Raw genomic sequence first — 25,930 nt, 5'->3', positions numbered from 1 at the left:
TGGGAGGGGGTCGAGGGCGTATGGTAGTGGTTTAGACATCAACCTTACCTACAGTACTGACTTGCCTTTGTAAATGCTTTACCTGCATTACTTTAATAAACATAAACACGAAATGAAAAGAAAAAAGTAGACTTCAACGTTCCATTAGACGTACAGTGAGTTCACAGACTCTCAGGGGAGGTGGTATGTGTAAGCTAACAGTTCCTCAGGCAGATAGGCGTGACGGGGCTGCCTCCACGGGGAGTCACGCGGACAGGCGGCTGGGAGAGGCGCAAACGTGAGCCTCACGAATACAGATCGATGCCTCTGACAACCTACAGGGACTCTTCTGATTCTCTGCCACGTCTTCACAGTTGCTGGCCCCATCAAGAGGCACTCTGGTTCTGCAGGGATTTTACTCTCCCTAGACTTGATGGTACCACACTCCAGTACTCTTGCCTGGAAGGCTGCAGTCCATGGGGTCACCGAGGGTAGGACACGACCGAGCGACTTCACTTTCACTTTTCGCTTTCATGCATTGGAGAAGGAAATGGCAACCCACTCCAGTGTTCTTGCCTGGAGAATCCCAGGGATGGGGGAGCCTGGTGGGCTGCCGTCTACGAGGTCGCACAGAGTCGGACACGACCGAAGCGACTTAGCAGCAGCAGTAGCAGCAGACTTGATCCCAGTGGTCTTGCCCCAGGTCCAGCTGAGGAGTGAGGGGTATCTGTCTAAGATTATGGTGGACTCTCAACAATGACTCATGGGTAAGTCCCCAGAAGGGTCCAGAAAACAGAACAAGTTGTATACCCCATAGCTGGGTACCGAAGGGCTGCAATGTACACAGGAGAGGACCCGAAACCATGGGGGCTGAAATACGCTGGAGAGCAATCAGGTGGCCCGGGAGTCCCAGGTAAGCCTCTCAGGGGTCAAGCTGGCCAGAGGGGAGCAGCCCCGAGGTCAACTCATTAACTCGCACAGCAGCTCAGTGAGGGAGGAAGTGCCCTCCTCCGCAGAGAGGGGAACCGGAGGCGGGTGGCCCGGCCGGGGGACACCTACTTGCAGGGCGGCCTGGCACTCTTCCACCAGGCCCTGGACCAGGTAGTACTTGGCTTCTGCCAGCAACTCTTCGATCTCCCGACGGCTCTCGGGCAAGGGGACCGCCCCGTCGCGAAGGTAGTTGAGTATCGTACCGAAGTGCTTGCCACACCGGTCAATGAGGATCCAGCCTGCGGTGGGAGGAGGCGGGAAAGAGGGGTTCGTCAGCTGGGTGTGCCTTTCCTGGAAGGTCCTGAGGGGAATGAGGTGGCTCTTGGTTCCGTCCACCTCCCGGGGTCAGCAGGACCACGAAGAAGGCAGCGGCCTCACCCGCCTGGCTCCCAGCAAAGGGCTGATGGAGGTCCTGCCTGGCAGCACCGCCATGGCCTCCCAGCCCTGCTGGCTGCAGACACCACATCCGGACTCACTGGTCTCAGGCTCTTCCAGGTTCAGGGTCCCTGCGTCCTGAAAGTGTGTTTCTAAGTTGCCTCAAAAATCCCTTTGTCAAGTGCATCCCAAGAGGACCTAATGCCCCACATCTGGATAAAAATAGGGTCCCAACGACCACAACCCATGGATGGTGGGAAGGCTTCTGGGGTGAAAACATCCACTCCTTCTTTTTCAACAATACTTTTTTCAGACTCCCACACAGCAGAGCCATTTCTAAGGAAGCAGAAGGCTCGCTGCCCACAGGCTGTGACATCTGGCTCCCAAGGGTGCCCCCCAGGCACTCACCAGCACCACCAGAAGAAATCCCATCCGTGACCCCACACAAGGCATTTAGGGACCTGAGATACAGTGGTGACCAGACAGACCCTGCCCTCGAGTGGTTCAGCCTGACCTGGGGAGACGGCGCTGGCATTTATGAGAAATGGAAACGGCTCCCAGCTGCTGACAGGAAGTAGGCATGGTGCAAAACTGTGCCTTGGTGGTGGGGGCAGGACAAGGCAAGCCCTCTCACTTATCAGCATCCTCTCCAATCTCCAATCCCACACTGGCCTGCGTTGCCCGCTTCTCCGCCACTAGAAAGCCATGCTTCTCAGGATTCCTCGGCTGAAACATACATGCTATTGGGAGGGGGAAAGTGGACTAGAGCCTGGGAAGAGGAGAAGGAGGTACCAGAAAAGGAAGTAAGACCAAGCACGCCTCGAGAGAAAATGTGAAGCCAGACAGATGGAGGGGTCTGGGCCTTCCCAACCCGTGGCATCACCCCAGGAAGGGGGCCCCCCGTCTCCTGTTGCATGCTGCAGGGGAAGGGCAGTTGGGAGGTTTACACAGCAATCAGTCACACTCTGCCTCTGCTTGCTCAGTCTGGGAAAAGCGCCAGGTTTCCACTCCTGAGACCACTATGTCCTCCCCGAGTCCTCCTCAGACCTAGGCCCTGGATCAGCAGAAGTCAACAAAGGCCAAGATCAGCCAAGGCACCTTGTCACACCCGGAGTGGCAAGTCGGCCCACCTGCCCCTAACCCAGCGCCACCAAGGGTGCGCAGGTGCTCTAGCACACGAATTGGGTGGTGCCTATCACCATCACCAGGAATGCTGACAAGGCCATTTCCATGCTTCCCGAGCCAACTACTCCTCAGTCCACAGCTCCTGGGCCTTTGGTTACAGGTTGGTCACAGGCTCTGGATTCCTGAGCACAGTGAGAAGTTTATCTGCAGTCTCGGCAAATGCAAATCAAAGATGGGGGCCTGGATCCGAGGAAGGATGAGGTCTTCATGGGGTGGCGAGTCCTGTCATCTTGACGGTGCCCGCTGATGCTATCGCTCCTTTCTCCAGTGGAGACAACACAGTACAGGCTCAGCGTCTGTCCCGCAGCTCAGATCCTTGAGCAAACAGGACCACTGAGTGTGTACGGGCGGGGCCAATCAGAGTACAGGCCCCGCTCCCCAAAGGAAGCTCCTCCCACTCTAGCCAAAGTGTGGCTGAGAGGCCCAATACTCCAGGAGAAGCCAAAAATGCAGACTTCCCTGTGAAATCTCCTGATTTTTCAGTAAACTGAAGAACTGGAAAAGATCCTGATGCTGGGAAAGACTGAGGACAAGAGCAGAAGCGGGCAGCAGAGGATGAGATGGTCAGACAACATGAGTGACTCAATGGACGTGAGTTAGAGCAAACTCTGGGAGATACTGAAGGACAAGGAACCTGGTGTGCTGCAATCCCTGGGTCTCAAAGAGTTCGGACATGACTCAGTGACTGAACAACAAAACTAGCTGTAAACCTGTCATTAACCCCCCACAGGGCAGCCAGAGCCGGGCCTGCAGGCCACTGCCTTGTGACCTCTGCAACTGTGGATCAAGTGCCCCCTTCCAATGAGCTGACGTGGTACGGTAAGGCCGGATTACCTTCCCACCAGTTCTTGATGAGAGATGCTCACTCTCTTACATTTTCCATAGATAAAAGAGAGGCTCAGAGAGGCTCAGGGACATCCCCTATTTGGGGAGGCAGCAGTAAGCCACAGAGAACAAGCGAGAAACTCGTTGGAAGACTCCTTTCATTGTACAGAACTGAGGAGCCACGGGGAACCTCGGTCTTTGGGAGAAATGGCAACCAGCTCCACTCAGCTGCTCCGGGAAGAAAACCTCTTCCCCTGCCTTCACTGAGTGGACGACTCGGCAGCTAAGAGCAAGGGCCCCTGAAATCAATTACCCGAGTGACACTCCAGAGTCTCCATAAACCAACAGGCGGACCGTGACACTGGGCTCTGGCTCAAGAATGCTGCCAGGAAATGCTTGTGGCGAAGGAATCATACTTTGGACAAATGAGGGAAAAAAAAAAAAGGAGAGCCAGGCGCGCTCTCCATGAGGTTTCAATTAGCATTGTGACTTCAAAAATATTTTTGCTGCTTTCATAGCAGGAATCGATCCCTTTCAAACAGTCAGCTCTGGTTACTAGCGTGTAGACAAGCTGAGAGAGGCCAAGCCACATCAGGATGACCTGGAGTCCCCCAGCCCCTTGGGCAGGGCTGAAAGAAGGGTGAGGGGTGCAGACCCAGAGGCTCTTGGACGGACGGGCTGAAAGACGCACCCAGCGTGGGCCTCTGCTGGAAACCCAGCTCCGCGCTTGCCTGCTGGATGACATCGGCATTTCACTGAACCTCTCGGTCCGGCAGTTTCCCGTTCTAAAATGGTGCCTCCCTGCGCTGGCATAAAGGCGAGAGAATGTACTGGAGCCACAGAGCACAATGCCAGGTCTATCGGCAGCACTCAAACCAGGTCTCTGACGCTGAGCCCTGTATACAGGTCCTCGTGACTGGAGACGGCGTGTTCCAGCCCCGGGGACAGTGGTCTGCATGGCTTCCGGGGAACCTGGGAGAAGGCTCCACTTAGGGTCGGGAGCAGCAGACCACATTCCTCCTCTCTCCTTCCTTCCCCCACCTCCTCCAGGAAGCTTTCACCGACCTCTCCTTTGCCATACTAAGGTAGATCTTTATGGCCCCAAACTTGCCTAGGTACTTGAGTCCCTGTTACAAACTCAGACTCTTGGAAGCAGCCTCCTTCCTGAATCAGGATCTCCAGGGCAGGGTTTCTCTGCCTCGGCACTCCTGACACTTTGGGGTTTTTTTGGCTGCAATGGGCCTTCATTGCAGCACACAAGCTTTCTCTCTAGTTGTGGCTTGCGGGCTTCTCCTATTGCGGCGTGGTCTTAGCTGCCCTGTGGCATGTAGGATCTTAGCTCCCTGATCAGGACGTTGAACCCCTGTCCCCAGCACTGGAAGGTGGACCTTTAACAAGCAGACCACCAAGGAAGTCCCTACTGACACTTTGTGCTGTGCTCAGTCACATTTGTGTCCGACTTGGTGCAACCCTATGGACCGTAGCCTTCCAGGCTCCTCTGCCCATGGGCTTCTCCAGGCAAGAAAACTAGAATGGGTTGCCATACCCTCCTCCAGGGGATCTTCCCAATCCATACGATATACAATTCAGACAGGCAGAAGGGCGTGGAGTGCAAGAGAGTCTGCCACCACCCAGGACCCCGGGTCCCCTCTCCAGAAGCCACCAGCTTCTCAGGTATCCTGTGGAGATTTCTACCAACGCAATGCACACAGTTTGGGGCCTTCAGGGCCCTTGTTCCGTAACCAGAAAGCCGTCCTGCTGGCTTCGCCCACCTGTTTGTGGCACACTTCACTGTCACCGACAGCCTTCCCACCTAAAGGCCAGGATGACGCTGTGAGATGCAGAAAGTCTACCCTGTTTTGCAGATTTGAAGGCATGCTCAGGCCATGGGTGGGGCTGTGCAGTGTTTCCCCAGGGGCCAACAGGATTGCTCTGCCAGCACAGTGCTGGCTGGAGGACCAGACACCCAGCCTGACGTCCAGGCCTGAAAGGGCTTCAGTTCTAAGCTGGTGGTTGGGCCACAAGGCTGCCACACTCGGGCGCCCCAGCCTGAGGGCTGAGCCCACACCAAACTACACAAAGCAGATAGTAAGAGCTAGCCAGTTCTGCCTTCAGTAGCGTCCTCGTTTCCAGCTCTGTATATTTTGAAAAAGCCTTTCACCTCTCTGAGATGTGCCTGAGTGTCAGCTGCTCAGTCATGTCTGACTCTTTGCAACCCCATGGACTGTGCCCCCAGGCTCCTCTGTCCATGGGATTCTCCAAGCAAGAACACTGGAGTGGGTTGCCATGCCTTTCTCCAGGAGATCTTCCCGACCCAGGGATCAAACCCAGGTTCCCCGCACTGCAGACAGATTCTTTACCATCTGAGCCATTAGGGAGTGGATTTCTCACTGATCCGTAATAGCAGCAGCCACCCCTCAAAGGGTTAGGGTGACTCTTAAATGTAACAAAGCCCCCAAAAGGCCATACTGTGAGCTTTTCCTAATGGCTCGAAGGGGGCTGGTGCTCCCCTGAAGTGAAAACAGCTGTGGTTTGGCATATCCAAAAACCACACTCCTTCCCTGGGGACGCTGGGCTTTCCAGGAAGCCCCAGGCAAGCACATGGTCCGGCAGCTGTTGAGAAGCCCACGCAGGCCTGCTGCTGCCACTCCCGGGAGCCTCCCAGCTGGGGGCGGGAAAGCCCCGGACTGCGTCTCCTTTGTGACATGGCATCAGGCCACCACAGGCGAGGGCCCTTCAGGGAGATGAGGCTCCCACTTTGCTTCTGAAGCAACTTGGGCGCTTTTCCTGAGCCCTGCCAAGGACTGGGCAGGGCGGAAGTAAAGCCACAGTGATCCTGGGCTCTCAGATAAGGTCTGTTTCCTTCGGCAGCTGGGGCGCTATTGTCTTGATTTCCACAAACACTCCCGCGATGCTGGGTGTGGCCCAGCAGAGGGGACCCTCCCACTCCTAAGCAGCTCGGCGCGGACTTCTGGGCATGGTGTGGAGGCAGCTCTGGGGTTCTGGCCTCACTCGCCTGCTGCTGCTGGGCCAGAAACCCAAGGTCACTGGGAGCCCAGGGAAGCAGGACTTCGGGCCCCACAGACTGGCTTCTCCAGGACACAGGGAGACGCATCCACTGGTGGACAGCTCAAGGGTGCGCTCTCTTAGGATCTGAGAACATGATGTGCACACCGGGCCCAGGGCCCCCAATCCCACCAGGGGTCAAAACTCGCCCCTCTCCCAGGCACTACCATCCCCAGAGAGGCAGGGCGTCAGCACAGATGCCAGCCTCAGAAACAGGGAAGGTAAGGCCAAGCCAGGCTGTGGCCTGGTCTCAAGCAAGCTCAGGACAAGCAATGAAAGATGGGGCCATCTTTCAACCAAATGCCACCTTCCTCCGTAAACCCGGTCAGAGAAGGATGCTCTCTGTTTCAGGGTTCTGAGCGTTCCCGGTGGGTTGGAAGCAGGACCACTGGAAGCAATTCTTCATCTTGTATTAACAGGACTTTCCACGAAAACAAAAAAACCACACACTGAATGCACATATACTGAACGCTTCCTATGGACCAACAGCCCCAGGAAGTAGGTGCCACCGTGCCCATTTAGCAGATGGAGAAACGAGATGTCAGCAGATTAGACAACTTGAGGAGGGTCACCAGACACGAGAACGGGAGCTGCAACCCCAGTTCAGGTCGGTGAGTCCTCAACAGGCCCCAGCCTAGGAGGGCAAGGGTCCCGAGCAGACGGTCCTGCCTCGGTCACACCTGAGTCTCACTCAGATCACAGGATCTTCACAAAGAGAATGGGAAGGGAGCCAACCAGGGGAGCCAGTCCAGTGTCTGCTGCACAGAGCTGAGGCCTGGGGGCGGGGAAGTGACATTCTCAAAGTCACAACGCAAGCCAACAGCTAAGTGGAGACTATGACCCCACCCACTTCCCCCCAGGTCTCAGCTTAGGTGTCACCTCCTTAGGGAAGCCCTCCTTGACCACACCCTGAATAGATGTGGTCTCCATTACTCACACTCAAGGCTCCCTCCACATCTGGTAACACTGAGCATAACAGGAAACCCGAGCCGGTTTTATGTTGCTTTTCTGAACTGGAAGGAAGCCCTCGACCAGAAGCACAGCCCCAGCCCGGGACCCTGGGCTTACCTTCACTGTCCGTGAGCACCTCCATGCGCCCGCTGAACATGGCCTTCAGCATGGTGTCCTGCTTGGTCAGCGTCTGCATGGTGGTGTAGTAGAGGGCTCCACCCACGTTCAGCTTCACGTACTTGGAGCTGGGGCTCGTGCCCTTGAAGGAAGTGGTGCGGGTCGCAGCCGCTGGCACCGCTGAGCTCACCACACTTTCTCCTGACATCTCTTCCTGCCCGGGGACAAGACGCAGGGTCAGCAGGGTCAGGGCACCAGGCCTGATTTCCTTTCCTCAACCAGTGGGCTGCGGCTGGCCTCCAGATGAGTCCTACTTAGTCCTAGTGTGTCCTGCACTGAGAACAAAGTTCACTCCCGGTCTTCACAGCTCAGGAAGAGTTCAGAGGAAAACCTGGATTTCTGGCTTCTCTTAAATCAGAGGCCAGGCCTTCCCTGGTGGCTCCGGGGTAAAGAATCGGCCTGTCAACGCAAGAGACGCAGGTTTGATCCCTGAGCCAGGAGGATCCCACATGCCATGGAGCAACTAAGCCTGGGAGCAGCACTGACTGAGCCCGCAAGCCTAGAGCCTGTGCTCTGCAAAGAGAAGCCACTGCAGTGAGAAGGCTGCACACAGCAACTAGAGTAGGCCCTGCTTGCCACAACTAGAGAACAGCCTGCACAGCAACAAAGACCCAGCGTAACAACAACAACAAAAATCAGAGACCAACTAGGCCAGCAGGGGAACGCATGGTGTGAGCTGGGGCGCCGGCCGCCCCGTAGGCATGCGTATGCAACCCCAACTGGCCCCAAACTCCACGCAGACAGCTGGGCTCACACAGCGGCTTCACCTGTTGACCCTGCAGATCTGCATTTACCACCGAGTCCTGCATTACAAGGAGTTCCTTTGTGTCTACTGCTGATATAACTAAAGGGACACCCTGGCTGTGTCCTAAAGCGGCTAAGAGCGCTACCTGGGTCTCTGTCCCCTTGTTGCCACTCACCACGCAACAGATGAAAGTGACGCCTTTCAGCTGAATTACCCATGAAACAAGCTTGGAAGAAATTGAGTGTGATCTCAACTACCATTCCCCTCCAGGGAAACAGTGTTTCCCAGGACTCAATGAAAGACATAAAGATGCGGTGAACCCAGTTACTGCAAAATTAGAGGCTTCCTGCACTAGCGTCGCCCCACAGCGCAAGATTCACCGAGTCCCTCTAAGAGCCCTGCTGGTGACCATGGGCATCTCAAGTCGTAGAAGCGGATGCCGCTTCTGATCGAAGCAGACGGACGATGGGAGACTGGAACCTGGCGCGCGTGTACGCCAAACTGTTTATAAAATTTAATTGCATTTCTATTGAACTACGGTTGATTTGCAACGTTGTGCCAGTCTCTGTGGCACAGCACTGACTCAGTTACACACACACACATTTTAATACTCTCTTCACTGCGGTTCCCTGTGCGCTACAGTAAGACCATGTTGCTTATCCAGCCTCTATATAAGTCAAGTGGCCTTATGAAGCATCACTACAAACAGAGCTCATGGAGGTGATGGAATTTCAGCTGAGCTATTTCAAATCCTAAAAGAAGATATTGTGAAAGAGCTGCACTCAATATGCCAGCAAATTTGGAGAAGTCAGCAGGGGCCACAGGACTGGAAAAGGCCAGTTTTCGTTCCAATCCCAAAGAAAGGCAATGCCAAAGAACGCTCAAACTACTGCACAACTGCACTCATCTCACACACTAGCAAAGTAATGCTCAAAATTCTCCAAACCAGGCTTCAACAGTACGTGAACCGAGAACTTCCAGATGTTCAAGCTGGATTTAGAAAAAGCAGAGGAACCAGAGATCAAATTGCCAACATCTGCTGGCAGGAGAAATTTCAGAAAAACATCTACTTCTGCTTCACTGATTACGCTAAAAACTGTGACTGTGTGGATCACAACAAACGGAAAAATTCTTGAAGAGATGGGAATACCTGACCTGCCTCCTGAGAAATCCGTACGCAGGTCAAGAAGCTACAGTTAGAACCAGACATCGAACAACAGTCTGGTTCCAAATCGGGAAAGGAGTACGTCAAGGCTGTATACTGTAACCCTGCTTATTTAACTTATATGCAGAGTACATCATGCGAAATGCTGGGCTGGATTCAAGATTGCCAGGAGAAATATCAATAACCTCAGATATACAGATAACACCACCCTTATGGCAGAAAACAAAGAGAACTAAACAGCCTCTTGATGAAAGTGAAAGAGAGCGAAAAAGCTGGCTTAAAACTCAACATTCAAAAAACGAAGATCGTGGCATCCAGTCCCATCAGTTCGTGGTAAACAGATGGGGAAAACAATGGAAACCGTGACAGACTTTATTTTCTTGGGCTCCAAAATCACTGCAGATGGTGACTGCAGCCACGAAATTAAGAGATGCTTGCTCCTTGGAAAGAAAAGCTATGACAAACCTGGACAGCATATTAAAAAGCAGAGACACGTTGCTGACAAAGGTCTACATAGTCAAAGCCATGGTTTTTCCAGTAATCACATATGAATGTTGAGAGGTGGACCATAAAGAAAGCTGAATGCCGAACTGATGCTTTTGAACTGCGGTGCTGGAGAAGACTCTTGAGAGTCCCTTGGCCTGCAAGGAGATCCAACCAGTCCATCCTAAAGGAAATCAGTCCTGAACATTCATTGGAAGGACTGATGCTGAAACTCCAATACTTTGGCCACCTGATGCGAAGAGCTGACTCACTGGAAAAGACCCTGATGCTGAGAAATACTACAGAAGGAGAAGGGGATGACAGAGGGTGAGATGGTTGGATGGCATCACTGACTCGATGGACATGAGTTTGAGCAAAGTCCGGGAGTTGGTGATGGACAGGGAAGCCTGGTTTGCTGCAGTCCATGGGGTCGCAAAGAGTCGGACACAAATGAACAACTGAACTGATGTAATAGTTTACATCAGCTAATCCCAACTCCCAGTAGAAAACTTTCTTGGGTAGGTAAAATTCTACAGCTGGAGAAGTGTCCAAGAATGGCTGAGTCTTTACTGAACCTGTGGTTCGGGGCTGAGAAGGCAGCCCCTGACGGCCAGCAGCTGCCTGGCCTGCACGCTGAGGCTCTGGGCTGCCTGCAGCCCATCACCACCAGACAAGGCCACCTGGTGGCAGATGGATCAAGATCCAAGCAAGTCCTCTCCGTGATTATGTCTGAACACGGACAAAAACACTGTCCCAAAAAATGACCAGAAGAAGCCAGGGCTGCTTCTTTCCCAATTAGAGCCCAAGCCCCATTCCATCCTTCGCACCTTAAAGGGAGGAATTACGGAGACCCAACCACAGAATTAGCCCTATTTCCTGACAGCATTCAACACAAAGTGAAGCCCCACTTCCCTGATTTCTCCCCAAACTCACCCACCGCCAGCCAGAGTCTCCTGAGCCACCTCACACTTCTCCTTCAATGTATCAAGGAAACAAACTCAACTTTGACTGCAAACATGCTCCTGGTTTTAGCTGGAGGGCATAAAACTATACTCTGATAACTGCAAAAGGATTTTTTAAAAATATTCTTTATTCCTTTGTCAGCCTTCCCACAATGAACATGAACATGTATTATGTTGATAACTGATAAAAACAAACAAAAAAAAGTGTCTTTTTTCTGCTGCAACACCTGGTATGTGGGATCTCTAACCAGGGATGAAACCCACGTCCCTGCAGTGGAAATGTGGATTCTTAACCACTGGACCACCAGGGAAGCTCCACAAATGTTAATTTTTAAATGGGCTAAGGGACTAACTGATAGCAACCTGCCATCCATCGGTGGTAGCAGAGACAATGGCAAATTTGCTCGACCTCCATCCCCTCAAGAGTGGCCTGGGGAACTGGTGTCAGGGCCTGCTGCGGGAAAAGATGATGAATGGCCTCCTGAAGAGTAAAGTGTTTTCTAAAGAAACTGTTCCTGCTCCATCACGCAAAAACGTCACAAGCAATTAAGGTTTGAAAAGTGCAGGCTGAGCTCACCTGGGGTCTCTGTGGCCTGATGCCAAACGCAAAAGACAGAGGCCAAGAGGAAGCAGGGCCCTCACCTCCCAGCTTCCTTCTGAAACCAGTCCCGGGATTTCAATTGAAATTCGATCCCTGGTTAGAGATCCCACATGCCAGGTGTTGCAGCAGAAAAAAGACACTTTTGTTTATTTATCAGTTATCAACATAATACATGTTCATTGTGGGAAGGCTGAAAAAGAAAGGAATAAAGAATATTTTAAAAAAATATTTTGCAATATCAGGGTATAGTTTTATGCCCTCCAGCCAAAACCAGTTGGTGACACTAACAGTCATCACCAACCACTTACCCCAGAAAGACACATCATCCATGGGATGACAGAAACAGCTTATAGGAATAAGGAATTTTGGAAAACTTTGAAGACCTGTAGCAGGGTGGTTAAAAAGCTTGTAGTTAGGGTCTTCCGGTTCAGGATGGTGGAGAAGGACTTGCGCTCATCTCCCCCTGCAAGAGCACCAAAATTGCCACTAGGTGTCGAACAGCCATCAACAGGAGGAACTGTAACTCACCAAAATAAGATAGCCGACAAAGAAGCTGCAGCAAAACGGTAGGAGGGGCGCAATCATGAAAAAAATCAAGTCCTACACCCGCCGGGTGGGTGACCCACAGACTGGAGAACGGTAATACCAAAGAAGTTCTCGCACTGCTGTGAAGGTTCTGAACCCCAAGTCAGGCTTCTCAGCGTGGGGATCCAACAAAGGGACTGGGAATCCGACCCTGAAGGCCAGCAGCATTTGATTATAGGACTCCCACAAGACTGGGGGAAACAGACTCCAGTCTTAAAGGGCACAAATGAAATCTTGCCCACACCAAGACCCAGAGGAGAGGAGCAGTGACCCCCCAGGAGACTGAGCCAGAACTACCTGCCAGTGTTGGAGGGCCCCCTGTGGAGCTGTGGGTCAGCAGGGGCTCACCACACAGACGGGGGCACTGGCAGCAGCAGTCCAGGAGTCCCCCTTGGCATGAACCCTCTCGGAGTTCACTAACTCTACCACAGAGCCCAGGGCTGGGTGGTCTCAAGCGAAACAACTACCAGGAAGGGAGTGCAATCCCACCTATCAGCAGACAATTGGATTAAAGCTTTACTGAGCAAGGCCCTGCCCACCAGAGCAAGACCCAGTTTTCCCCACCTCCAGTCTCTCCCATCAGGAAGCTTACACAAGCTGCAGCCTCCTCTGTCAGAGGGTGGACAGAAGAAGCAAGAAGAACCACAGTCCCACAGCAAATAAAACAAAAACCACATTAATCAGCATGAAAAAGCAGAAAGTTATGTCCCAGATGAAGAGACAAGATAAAACCCCAGAAAAACCACTAAGTGGAAGTAGGCAATTTTCCAGAAAAAGAATTCAGAATAATGATAGTGAAGATGATTCAGGATCTCAGAAAAAGAATGCAGGCAAAGATTGAGAAGATGCACGAAATGTTTAACTAAGACCTAGAAGAACAAAAGAACAAAGATGAATACAGTAGAAGGAATCAATGGTGGAAAACTGAGCCAGAAGAACACATAAATGACACGGAGGACAGAATGGGGGAAATCAAAGCCACGGAACAGAATACAGAAAAAAGAAATGAAGACAGCCTAAGAGACCTCTGGGACAACATTAAATGCACCAACATCTGAATTGTAGGGGCCCCAGGAGGAGGAGAGAGAGAGAAAGGACCTGAGAAAATATCTGAAGAGATAAGAGCTGAAAACTTCCCGAATATGGGAAAGGACATAGTCAATCAAGTTCAGGAACCATAGAGAATCCTAGGAAGGATAAACCCAAGGAGGAACACACTGAGACACACAGTAATCAAATTGACAAAAATTAAAGAGAGATAAAATACTAAAAGCAACAAGAGAAAAACTACAAATAACATTCAAGGGAACTCCCATCAGGCTATCAGCTGATTTCTCAACAGAAACTCTACAAACCAGAAGAGAATGGCATGATACATTTAAAGTGATGAAAAGGAAGACCCTACAACCGAGAATACTCCACCCAGCAAGACTTTCCTTCAGATTTGATGGAGAAATCAAAAGCTTTCCAGACAAGCAAAAGTTAAAGAAAATTCAGCACCACCAAACCATCTTTACAACAAATGCTAAAGGAACTTCTCTAGGCAGGAAACAAGAGAAGGAGAATACCTATCTACAGAAAATAAACCCAAAACAATTAAGAAAACAGTAATAGGATCACACATATTGATAATTACCTTATATGTAAATGGATTAAATACACCAACCAAAAGACACAGACTGGCTGAGGAGATGAAAATATGTGCATATGTGCACTTCCGCTTATCACATCGCTCTGCTTGGTCCTTCAAACTGTATGTATTTATTTTATATTGTTAGCACATTACCCTGTGGCCTGCAACTGTAATGACCTTTTATTTTTTTATCTGGCTACTGATTGTGAAAACCAATAAGCATCTTTCATTATTGTGATTATGTAACTATTACTCACTTAATAGCATTGTATGATTGGTCAACAGGAAAATAATAGAGTTTTATATCACCAAAATTATCATTTAACAGAAAACCTGTAATCACTTTTTAAAATCCAGATGCATATCAGAATTATCTTGGAATGTTTTGAAAAATACAAAAGGCCAGACATTGCTATTTTTTTTCTTTCTGCCAGAGCTCAATATGTTTCCAATGAGCAGCCATGTTTAAAAACTGGACTATATAAGGATCTTTTACTTTTATCTAGTTTGTTTCACTTTTTCTATTTCATATTCAGCGCTCCCATTTAATTTAGTTTGTTTTCCAATTTCTCCATCTCTCTTTTTTTGATGTTCTTTCTCAAGCCTTTATCAAGTGTAGTAAAGCTCTTGTATACACATATAAAAATATGTGTAACATATATTTTAGAAAATATGAATTTTTGCCTAACTAAAAAATTTATGACATTTTGATTCCACTTGTTTGACTTAGCCTGAATAGAATGTTAAATTTCTAATTAAAAAAAATAGATATGCAACAAGCAACAAAGGTTTAGTGTGTAGCACAGGCAACTATGGTCAGTATCTTATAATCACCTACACAGGAAAATAATTTCAAAAATAATATATATGTATATCGCACATTTCTGTGTACCTGAAACATTGTGTCAACCACACTTCCATAAAATACAAGTATTAGAGGAAAAAAGCTTGTATTTATGGATTTTGGGGGGGTCTTGGGTGGGATGGGAGTTCATTAAGGAAATCTGCCCCAAAATGTAAATATTTTTTTAAGCACCCTTGTCAGATCAAAATTTACACAAAAATAAATGTTTTGGGGAAATGATGTAGCATTTTGTAAGGCACCTAACATGAAACAGGTAAATAAAAGTCGTAACAGATAATTTTGTGTACTGTACTTGCTTTGCTTTCCAATACCTTTTTAAAGATAATGTATATACAATAAATGTTTTTTCATATCTGTTTTGGTCACATTGGGTCTGAGCTGCAGCACGTGGGGTCTTCGTTGAGGCGCACAGGCTCTCGAGTTGTGGCACGAAGGCTTCAGAGCTGGAGGGTTCAGTGGTTGCGGCATGGCCTCTGGCTTGAGGCATGTGGGCTCTTCCCGGACCAGGGATCGAACATGTGTTCCCTACACCGCAAGGCAGGTTCTTAACCACTGGACCATCAGGGAAGTCCCAAAAAAGTGTATTTTAAGTGTAGAGTTGGATGAGCTTTGATCAATGGATGCATCTATGTATACTTTAACTGCTCAGTCAGGTCTGACTCTTTGCAACCCCAAGGACTGTAGCCCGCCAGGCTCCTCTGTTTATGTGATTTCCCAGGCAAGAGTACTGGAGTGGGTGGGCATTCCCTTCTCCAGGGGATCTTCCCGACCCAGGGATGGAAGCCTGGTCTCCCTCACTGCAGTTAGATTCTTCACTGTTTGAGCCACCAGGGAAGCCCATATATGTAGCCCCTACTCAAGATAGAGAACATTTCCATCACTCCAGAGAGCCCCTTTCCTGAAGATGCCACTGTTCTAATGTGTATCATCACAAACAACCATTTAAAATCCAAATAGGGACTTCCCTGGTGGCCCAGTGGCTGAGACTTTGTGTTCCCAATACAGGGGGCCCAGGTTCGATCCCTGGTCAGGGAACTAGATCCTGCATGCGGCAACGAAGGCCTGGCGTAGCCAAATAAATAAATATTTAAATAAATAAAATCTAAACAGTGGTGGAAGCCAGCTATCATTATTTCCCTTTTGTGAATTTGGATACCTTGAGCCCATATTCAGTCACTTCCTGAAGTGCATGGTGACAGAGGCGGCCTGATAACAAAGCGAGAGAAGAACGTGGGCAAGTCCTGCCTGGCCTCAAGCCCACGATTTAATCAATGGTCACACTTGGTACATACAGAGCTATGACACAGAAATTGAGAAAGGAGACCTCACCTCAGTCGTCTTCAGAAAAGCTCCAAAATAAAGACAGGAAGCCATGTGTGGCTGAGGGCTTGGGTTTGCAAATCAGACCTGAGTTTAAGCCCCTGGCCCTGTAACTGACCAGCTGTAGGAGCCTGAAGGAGCCATTCGAGCCTGTGCTTAGCCACTCAGTCATGTCCAATTCTTCTCTACCCTTCGGGCTGCACCCCGCCAGGCTTCTATATCCGTGGGAATTTTCAAGCAAGAATACTGGAGTGGGTTGTCATTTCCTCCTCCAGGGGATCTTTCTGACCCAGGGATCGAACCTGCATCTCTTGGGTCTCCTGCATTACACGCAGATTCTTTACCTGCTGGGCCATCAAGGAAGGCCGTCTGGAACCTAGTCTGATCTAGCAAGCGGGACAGGAGCCACACCTCCCTCCCAGGGCTGTGGTGACAGAAGCCCCAGAGGGTGCTGGGCCCAGCCCCTGGCTCAGAGCAACATGAAGCACCCAAAGCATGATCATCTGAGGATGCGCTCCAAGTCTCAAATTCTCTTCTCTTCAGAGATCATTTCCAGCTCTTCTGACATCTGGCTGAATTACTAAGAAGACGAAGGTGGAAAATATCTTGGTCTAGCCTGAGAACTCTGAATAGACAAAGCAAGCCTTGCACCTTTTTGGAGCACACTTCAATACTAGGAGAGGACCTTGGGAAATACGGTTCTGGCTGTTGTCTGTCCCTAAGCCCGAGTCAGATGGAGCGGGGACACAGAGCAGCAGACAAGGAGGCTCTCACAGCCAAACCTCTCTTCGGAGGACTCCCCAGCCATCCCCGCTGGGGTCCTGCTTTGTTCCAAAGGCTTGAGTTCATTATCAATGAGGTTGGGGAGGTGAGGCAGGAGAGAGCAAAACTGGCTATAAGAAACACAGGTAATCAATACTTGACATACTAGTTACCAATTTTATTCAATCAAAAGTTTACTCTAATTATATCAGTAAGTCTGGCTTTCTCTTTCCCAACTCAGAATCAGCACACTGTTGCTGATTCTCAATGGTGGCTCTCCACTTACCAAAAAAAAAAGAGAAAAAAATACTGATGCCTGGGCTCAACCCAGGGAAACTCTGATGTAACTGGTCTGGGGATGTAGCCTGGAAATAGAAATTTAAAATTCCAACTGCCTGGGTGATTCTAGCGTGCAGCCAAGATTGCAACCCTCAGTTCTAAAAGATCTGTGTCACCCCCGGGTCAAGCAGGCTACATTTAACTTCCTGGTCTTGCAGAAGCTGCCCCTCCTCTGGCTCCATGGGCCCTATGAATTCTAGACCACACATAAAAACAAGCCAAATCAGAAACAAAAGCAGGCCTCTGATTCACAGCTTCAGGCCACACACAGAGAGGAAATAACTGTACACTAGCTTTAAAAAAATAAAAAACATATCAGCCGTGGGGGAAAGCCCTTGACTTGAAAAGAAATCCAGGCAAGTAAGTACAATAGGAAAAAGATACTGAATCCCTCAACCTCCGAAGTGTTCTCTACCATCTCTCTGCAGAACTATGTTCCTTGTTGTGTGTTGGAGGAGACGTGTACGTGGAAGGTTTGGACGTGAGTTTAGCAAACTTGGACTGCAGTTCTGTGTGACGCTTAGACACACCAAGTCTCAGTTTCCTAACTTTTTTTTTAAACTATGGGTTCTACCTGGGAGGATCTGATAAGGGTATTTATTGATTTATTCGGTTGAGCCGGGTCTTAGCTGTGATACGTGGGATCTTTGACCACTGTGGCATACAGAATCTCTAGTTGCGGCATGTGGGATCTAGTTCCCGAGACCAGGGATCAAACCCAGGCCTCATGCATTGGGAGCACGGAGTCTTAGCCAATGGATCACCAGGGAAGCCTCTCAGTTTCCTTACTCGTAACATGAAGTTAAAGTCAAAATCTTCAGAATAATCCTCAAGGAATAAATGTTTAAAAAAAAAGAGTGTCCTTTTCCTTCTGCTCCTCAAGCTATCCTTAAGACCAGAGGGTCCTAGCCCTGGCAGTACTGGAATCACCTGGGTGCTCTTAGATGTGCTGAGAGTTGGCTTCAGCCCAAAACAATTAATCAAATTGTGGAAAGGTGTGGAAAGAAAGGTGTGGAAACTCAGAAACTAGTGTTTACAAAGCTCTTCAGGGTGATTCTAATGTGCAGCCACAAAGCTCAGGTGTTCCTTTAACTAACTAGATCTAAGGGTTCATTGCCTTGAGGCTAATTATAAAACTTCCCAACTCTGGGCACTTCTGCAATTCAAAAAAGTCTGTTCCATTTCAAATCAACTAAATTCAACCAGCCACAAAACTGTAGCATTATCTGGTATCTAAAACCTACAGGACAGCCACTGCTACTTCCAAGTGTTCTGTCAAATTACTTACTCTTCCAGTGTTGAGCACACAGACCATTGTCCTATTTCTTTCAACAGTCTAGTGAGAAAAACGTCATCATTAATCCCATTTTCAAAGGGAAAATTTAAGTATCACAACTATTAGGGTCCTCTGACTCCCACTCTCACGCACTTCTCGTAACAGCCCAAATCAAGAAATCATGACTTTAATCGTTTGCAGGGCTTGCTGGGCCTTACCCCCAGATTAACTCAGTAGTCCGGTAGGGTTTGAAAACTTGGCCATTTCTAACAAGTTCCCAGGTGATGCTGCGGGTCTGGGGACCACAGTTTGAGAACCACTGCTTCAGTGCCGCCTTCCCTTAGGGTGGAACTTACTTGGCACAGAAATGGAGTAGTTCAAAGTCAGATACAGGTAGAGTCATTTCTTCTTCCATATTGGCCTTGGGACTGGTGTTCCCTAAGACTGCACTTTTCAGGGAAGAGACTCCGGGCAAACAAGTGAAGAAAAAAAAAAAGGGTCTGGGCTGAAGTTTGGTCATTCCCACTCAGGGACAAAGCCAAACAGCAAAGCCCTGAAGGATTCCAAGCACAGAGAAACATTCCCACAGATAGGTGATGAGAGGGTGAGACACCCCGAGCTTTTTAGGTGTGGCCACCCCGGTCTCGACGGAAGTTGACCAGATACGTACCCGGGCACCAGTTAAGGTGCTGAACTCCGTGGCTAAAGTATCCTGACCTGAGGCCCCTGGCATCCCTCCGCGGAGTTCCCAGCATCTAATCCACGCCCTCCCACATGCTCCTTCTCGTTTCTTTTCTCCACGCCACTGGCCCGAATACTCAGACGCACCTTGCCCACTTCCCCGAAACCCAGAGACTCTAGCACAACTTTCAAAAACCCCAAACGCCCCGCTCCAAGCAATCTCACTTCGCTCTCTGGTCACCTACACATCCACCTTCACAATCCTTCCTATTTTCCTCATTTTCCACCCCAAAAGTCCACTTTCAATGACATCTCTTTGTTCTCTTTGCAATCACCAATTCTCATTTCTAACCAGCACTCAAGTCTTAAGAGGTGGCCCGGCTCACCACTACCACCCACCCCCCACAACTTACTCAAGTACATATCTACTCCCCAAGCCCAAATACCCTTTCCCGCGTCCCCAAGAGCCAGGGATAAGCCCCCCACCCTACAACAGAGGCACAATTCTCCGCCCAGAGCCCTTCCCCCACCCCCAACCTCGCCCCCCATCCAACCTCCCAACCTCCTCTCCCCTATCGCGACAGTCCATCGTCGCACCCCTTCCTCTCGGTCTCTGCCCTCTCTATTCTGCCTCTGACCGGCTCTCTCAAGCGGCTCTGCAGCCCCTAGTCCGCGGGCAACGCCCTCCTTACCATGAAAAGCCGGAGGAAGCCGGAGTCTCCAAACCCGGACTGAAAGAGACAGGAAACACCCAGCTCGCGTGAGCCGCGGGCGGAGGCGGGGCCGGGGCGGGGACTTCCGCTGTCTGCACCTCACTTCCGCCCCGCAGAGGACACCTTCCTAAAGGGTCCGTCGTACTACTACTAGATAGAGACCAATTTTCTTCCAAGCTCCCTAGTTAGAATGGGTTGCGTCTCTTCTCGGCTGGGCCAGACGTTTATCCCTCTCCTGAATGCTCCGCTTTTGCAGCTCCCATAAATTACAAGATGCAGGGAGGTTTTCCCATCCGGACGAATAAGCTCTTCGGAAGTGTCGTTTCCGGAACTGGTTGTTGTTTTCCGACGGAACTCTCAGAGTGAACACCCCGGGGCAAGATGGCGGTCGGGCCTCGGCCGCTGCCCCGGGTCTGGCAGAACTCGGGGGTATTGGGCTGAAGCGGTGATAACTGCGGCCTCGATCCCGAGCGCCGGGGCCTCGAGCAGATAAAGGTCTACGGCCTGTGGGTAGCGAGTGGGAACAGGGTTGTGGGTTCTCCGGGTGGTGGGATCGGGGTCTGGGAGGGAGTTAGCCCTAGGGCCGGGTCCCTGCTTCGCCTGGTCGGGGTTGCAGGTGCTGGGGGCTGGTTTTTGGGCTTCAGGGGACGTTTCTCCGTGGCCTTTTTATTTCCGGAGCTACTGAGATAAAAAGAGGCAATAGGCCTTTATAAACAGACTTGTGCTGGATGAAAAAAAATTGTTATTGTGATTGATGCCGAGGACAGACGCCGGGCCTCAGAAGTCATCCGTACCGGAGTTCCAACCGATTCTTTATAACCTTGAATGAATTCCCTCCCTTCTCTGTGCCTCAGTTTCCAACTCTGTAAAATGGAGTAACTAGCTCCTGTCAAATGGAGGATCTCGTGTGACTCAAGTTTTAGTACGATGCCTGACGGCTCTCAATAAAAACAGCTGAAGTGAATAATAACAGTAAAGAAAAAGCTGGTAGTAATCTGACTCTATCTTGGCCCCACGGGCAGTCTAGCATTCTTGACTTTGCCTTCTGTGAATGGGGGCGTCCCTGGGTCTTCTCTGTTTCACTTGAAATAAGTAATTGTTTTGGAGTTGGAGATGAGTTCAAAATCAGGAGCCTTGTGAACTATGACAAGTCATGTCCCTCTCTGAATATCGTTTTCTCTGTGGGAAGGTGGTAGCATGCACCTATATAGGTTATAGCCTTCAATAAATGATAGTGATAGCTGTTATCATTAATAATCTAAGTCCTATTGCTTATTCTTAAGAAAATTAGGCTATTGAGACCTGATAGAGCTGTTGAAAAGTCAGAGGTGATTAAATATCTGTATAGTATTTGACCCATGGTCCATACTTAACCAATGGTGATGGTCGTTCAACCTGGCTGCCCAGCTGTTCCCACCATGAGTGGAGAATTCTGTGGGCCTCAGACAGCAGTTGGTATTTATGGTGCTTCACTTTGGGATGACCCTCCCTGGACTGTCAGGCTCTTTCATAGTTCTCCATGACGTTGACCTCATCCAGAAAAGACTGAATCTCTTATGGAACTGTAGAAGTAGGGTCCTAACTCTATTAAAACCTTGGCTCTGTCCCTTACTAGTGGTCTAACCTGGGCTACCTGTGTGTATGTCAGTTGCTCAGTCATGTCCGACTCTTTGTGACCCCGTGGACTGTAGCCCACCAGACTCCTCTGTCCATGGAATTCTGCAGGCAAGAATACTGGAATGGATAGCCATTTCTTTCTCAGGGGATCTTTCTGACCCAGGGATCGAACTCGGGTCTCCTGCGTTGCAGGCAGATTCTTTACCATCTGAGCTCCAGGAAAATCCCAAACTTCAATTTACAGAAAAGGAAATTGAGGCGTACAGAGGATAAGGAACTTGACCAAATGAGAAAGAATCAGAACTGAAAAAACCCAAAGGCTGCTTTGATCCAGGTCTTTCTCTGCTATACACAGCCTTTTCTTTGATCATCCAGGGCATTTAGCAGAGTAAGTACCTCACAAATACTTCTGATGTGTTTTTATTTGATTGATGAACTGTAATAGATATTATGCAGCTAGAAGAAGTGAAGAAGAAAGGATTTGAAAAACTGCAAAGTATGGACCATTACGTGGTGTAAACAAACCAGCATACAGCGTTGCCCAGGGGTTGGTGAGCTCAAGAAGAGCCCCCGGGAGAAGGGAAGTTTTGAGATAGCCTCACGGGTGCTTAGTCACAGTTTACATGCAGCCTCCCATTTTTCTGTCGGGAAAAGCTCTCTCTTCTTCTCCCTCCCCATCTTTCCCCTGCCCCCCGAGAGAGACTGTCTCCATGTTAAGGGAAGAGTATACCACGTGCTCATGGCTTGGGCAGGTTTGTTTGCAGCTCTGAGAGGCTTGAGGCTGTCACCCAGTCTAAACAGGGCCCAAGCCCAAGGGTTCATAGCCCAGGTGACAGGACTGGTGATAGAAAAAACTCTTTTAACAGGTGACCATTCTTTCCTATCCACAGACCCAGAGTGCCTGTACAGTTAAGGGCCTCTAGTAAAGAGTTTTTAAAAGGCAGATCTGTGTGTATAAAAATAATACGTCAGACTTATTGACTATGCGCCCTGTCAGCCACTTCGACGGGTGCTTGATGTCATCATCTCAGTCCTTATGATCAGCCTCTAAGCTGATTAACGGACAAGACAGGATGGCTCAGAGCTGTATCCCCGCAGTACACGGCACAGCTATGGCTCGCTCCTGCTCTGCCTGACTCCAAAACACTCGTGCCTCTCACAGTGCCATGTCGCCTGACCACATGCCTTCTGTGGAGAATTCAAGAAAACAGACCAGTTAGGGAAGCAAAGTGTCGCACAGTCCCACTACCTCAAAGCAACCATTCTTCTTTAATTGAAATATAGGTGATGTATAATACATGTAGGTTACAGGGGTGCAGTATATGGTGACTCAGGTTTTCAAGGTTGTCCTCCATTTGCAGTTGTAAAATATTGGCTACATTCCCCCATGTTGTACAAAATATCCCTGCAGCTTGTTTTGTTTTCTGTTGTTGCACTGGGCTTTGTTGCTGCATGTGGGCTTTCTTTAGTTGGGGCGAGTAACAGCTACTCTCTAGTGGCGTGCGGGCTTCTCATTGCTGTGGGTTCTCTTGTTGCAGAGCTCAGGTTCTAGAATGCAGGCTCAGTAGCTGTGGAACACGGGCTTAGTTGTCCCTCGGCATGTGGGATCTTCCCAGACCAGGGATCGAACCCCTGTCCCCTGCATTGCGAGGCTGATTCTTAACCACCAGACCACCAGGAAAGCTCCTGCAGCTTATTTCAAACCTTCCAGTTCGTACCTCTTAGTGCCTTACCCTTTTCTCCTTCCCTGGCCCCACGGGCAACCACTTGTTCTTTATGTCTGTGAGCTTGCTTCTTTTTTGTTATATTCACTGGTTAAAACAAGCATTCCTGTTTTTTCCCCAGTTTTGTATCTACCTGTCCACAGGACTTTTTCTTGATGGAATTGGGGTCATAGGGAAGAATCTTTTGTATTCTATTACAAGTTAATCCCTAAAGGGATGTCGCATATAAGCCTAAATTATACTCAGTGGCCCCTCTTTGGGAACTCTGCCTCCCAGCTAATGAGCCTTAAGCTAAAATACCTTTGTTTAGCTCACAGGAAATATCCTGACCAGGCCTACCCATGAATGACTGCAGGGAGGAAGACATGAACACATCCCCTCTGGAGGCTGACCGGAACCAAGAAATGTTTGACTTTATTGCCTCCCTTTTTAGTATAAAAGAAGCCTGAATTCTAACTCAGGCAAGATGGTTCTTTGGGACATGAGTCCACCATCATCTCGGTTTGCTGTCTTCTCAAATAAAGTCGCTGTTCCCTGCCCCAGCAGTGGTCTCTTGACTTATTGGACTATTGTGTGACAAGCAGTGTGAGCCTGAACTCAATGAGGGTATTGGTTCACGGCCAGCCCCTTTTTCATTTCTTAAGCATAAACATTTTTCCAGTTTGCTAAAAATGCTAAACATAATTTGCAATGGCTTTTAAACATTCCATTCCCTGTGTTATTCTTTCTTGGTTGCCATCATAAAGCCTACAGCTCTAATTCAGCAACTTCTTTGGGCTTATTCTCAACCTGCTTCCTTGAAACTGAGGGCTGGGGAGATACGTGTGCCATTTAGATCTGATATTAATTAATTAAAGAGGACATGGGTGGTTTTTTTTTTTTTTTTTAAACCAGAGGCCCTGTTTTTATTACTTTTTTTCCCGTGACGAAGATAAGACGATGCCCTGCCTATAAAACTCAATCCGAAATCTGGATTTTTTTTCTTTTGCCAGAAAAGACAAGCTCCTCTGAAGTGAGAAGCCGCCCTTAGCCGTGAGTCCTGTGTAAGATCACTAATGATTACCTGACATTTCTGCGTCACCAGCAGGTCCTCAGGTGAGAAGACTCTATTGCCTGTCTTCTCACACTCCCTCCTGGCATCAGGTGAAAGTTTCAAGATCGAATTACAGGTACTTAGTCACAGTCTGCATGCAACCTCCTGTCTTAATATTGGTTAGAGGCTCCCTCTACTGCTCCCCCGGCACCCCCCGCCACACACACTCCAGGAGGGACTGTCTCCATGTTTGTCTTGAGAATTACTGATGAGAGACCGGCATGTTGGCAAAGCCTTGTTTACCAGCTGTGGATCAGCGTTGAACAGGGGTCACACAGGTCCCTTGGGGAGGAGCCTCACGTGACCCTTTTTATCCTGGATGTTTTCACGTGAGCATGGCTTCGAGTGAGGTAACTTGGTAAAAAGATGGTTTTCTAGAAGTCTGAATTTCTGAATAATTCATTTCAGTGCCTGTGTCAGCTAGGCTGATTATTTTGCATAAAAGGACAAAGTTTTGAAGCATGTAAAGCCATTATCTCAGTGTGAGAGGCTCCATGGACCAGTACTGTGTGCTCTAGGCTGATAGCCACAACCATCCTTTTGGGAAAAGACAGTTACGGGTGATTTAGATGACACTATAATGGCTAATTGAGAGCCTCTGTCCAAGAATGCCAGTCTATGGATGCGGGCATCTCTGCTCTAACATCTTCATAAGCCCTTGGCCGAATGGGAATAGTAAGGACAGCAGGATAAGTTGTGCTTAGAACCAAACACATTCAATGTAATGGATCATCTCACATTCTGGAATCATGTACCTTTGGCTTTCTTTATGTTTAATTGGCCTTTAAAAAAAATGAAAGGCTTCTTTTGTGCTGGGCACAAAGTAGGTATCAGTAAGTATTTGTTGAGTGAATAAATGAATAAAATGATGGTAACAGTAAATAATTATGTTTAATGTTTTGCCCTCCAGTCTTTACTCGGCAAAATAAAAGCTGACTGTTCAGTGAAATATCCAGGGACCTTTGACTTAGAGGATGCCTGGTTTGAATTAGAGCTTTATAGATGGAATCGATTCATGCTTTGTTTATTCATTAAACGATTACTGAGCCTGAACCCTATGCCAGGCGCTGTGTTCCTTCTCTTAAGAAAATGTAATTATTTAGTATAGGAGAAAGCGTCGCTGGTCTGGGGAGTTGCATGAAAGGAGCCGATAGGAAGTTGGGACTCGTGCCAGGAGAGCTATTAGCCCCTGGGGAGGGTGCCAGGGCTTTCTGCCCTTTGCTCCTAAGCCCCTTTCCATGAGTGTTTTTTGTATCATGACTGACATCAGCCACTGGCTGTTTTCCTTGCAGGCTTTGCGCAAGTTTGCAAACATGTTCACCGTTTCTCAGACCTCAAGAGCTTGGTTCATCGACAGAGCCCGTCAGGCTCGAGAGGAAAGGCTGGTGCAGAAGGAACGAGAACGGGCGGCTGTGGAGATTCAGGCCCACATACGGAGCTTTCTCTGTCGGCGTCGGCTGCAAAGAGAAATCAGGTGGGGGGCAGGAATCCTCAGCACATTTTTTTGTTTTTTAATGTTGTTTTCTGCAGCTTAAAAAAATATATTCGTTTTGGCCATGCCGGTCTTTGTTGCTGCACGCCAGCTTTTCTCTGGTTGTGGCGAGCGGGAGCTGCCCTCCCATTGTGATGAGACGGCCTCTTCTGGTGGTGCCTTCTCCTGTTACAGAGGACGGACTGCAGGCACACGGGCTTCAGTGGTGCAGCTTGCAGCCTCCAGAGTGTGGGCTCAGTACTTAGGGCACAGGGGCTTAGTTACTCTGGGGCATGTGGGGTCGTCTTACACCAGCGACTGAACCCGTGTCCCCTGTGTTGGCAGGC

The 25,930-nt window shown here is 49.2% G+C and overlaps 2 protein-coding genes across 10 annotated transcripts in view; one reads left to right on the top strand and one right to left on the bottom strand.

The window, feature by feature from the left end:
- KCTD10 (potassium channel tetramerization domain containing 10) overlaps positions 1-19,765 on the bottom strand; it is a 29,436-nt gene extending 9,671 nt beyond the window's left edge. For 2 of the 3 annotated variants that reach the window (XM_061385109.1, XM_061385110.1), the window contains exons 1-3: positions 19,658-19,765; positions 7,489-7,702; positions 1,039-1,208 (exon numbers count right to left, since the gene is read on the bottom strand). In XM_061385109.1, the coding sequence (XP_061241093.1) occupies positions 1,039-1,208; positions 7,489-7,702; positions 19,658-19,660 (387 nt within the window). In that variant the 5' untranslated portion in view covers positions 19,661-19,765. Of the gene's footprint in view, positions 1-1,038; positions 1,209-7,488; positions 7,703-18,640; positions 18,750-19,657 lie in introns of all 3 variants that reach the window. The other variant, XM_061385111.1, reaches the window with a different exon arrangement.
- Positions 19,766-19,843: 78 nt separating this feature from the next.
- Positions 19,844-25,930, top strand: part of UBE3B (ubiquitin protein ligase E3B) — a 46,654-nt gene continuing 40,567 nt past the window's right edge. The window contains exons 1-4 of one of the 7 annotated variants that reach the window (XM_061385104.1): positions 19,844-20,173; positions 21,540-21,683; positions 24,012-24,188; positions 25,405-25,586. In XM_061385104.1, coding sequence (XP_061241088.1) covers positions 25,426-25,586 — 161 coding nt within the window. In that variant the 5' untranslated portion in view covers positions 19,844-20,173; positions 21,540-21,683; positions 24,012-24,188; positions 25,405-25,425. Of the gene's footprint in view, positions 20,189-21,539; positions 21,684-24,011; positions 24,189-25,404; positions 25,587-25,930 lie in introns of all 7 variants that reach the window. The other 6 variants (XM_061385102.1, XM_061385101.1, XM_061385098.1 and 3 more) reach the window with 6 other exon arrangements.

Source organism: Bos javanicus, chromosome 17 (genome assembly GCF_032452875.1).
Source record: "Bos javanicus breed banteng chromosome 17, ARS-OSU_banteng_1.0, whole genome shotgun sequence".
Classification (NCBI taxonomy): Eukaryota; Metazoa; Chordata; class Mammalia; order Artiodactyla; family Bovidae; genus Bos; species Bos javanicus.
This window is presented reverse-complemented; position numbering and strand designations above follow the sequence as displayed.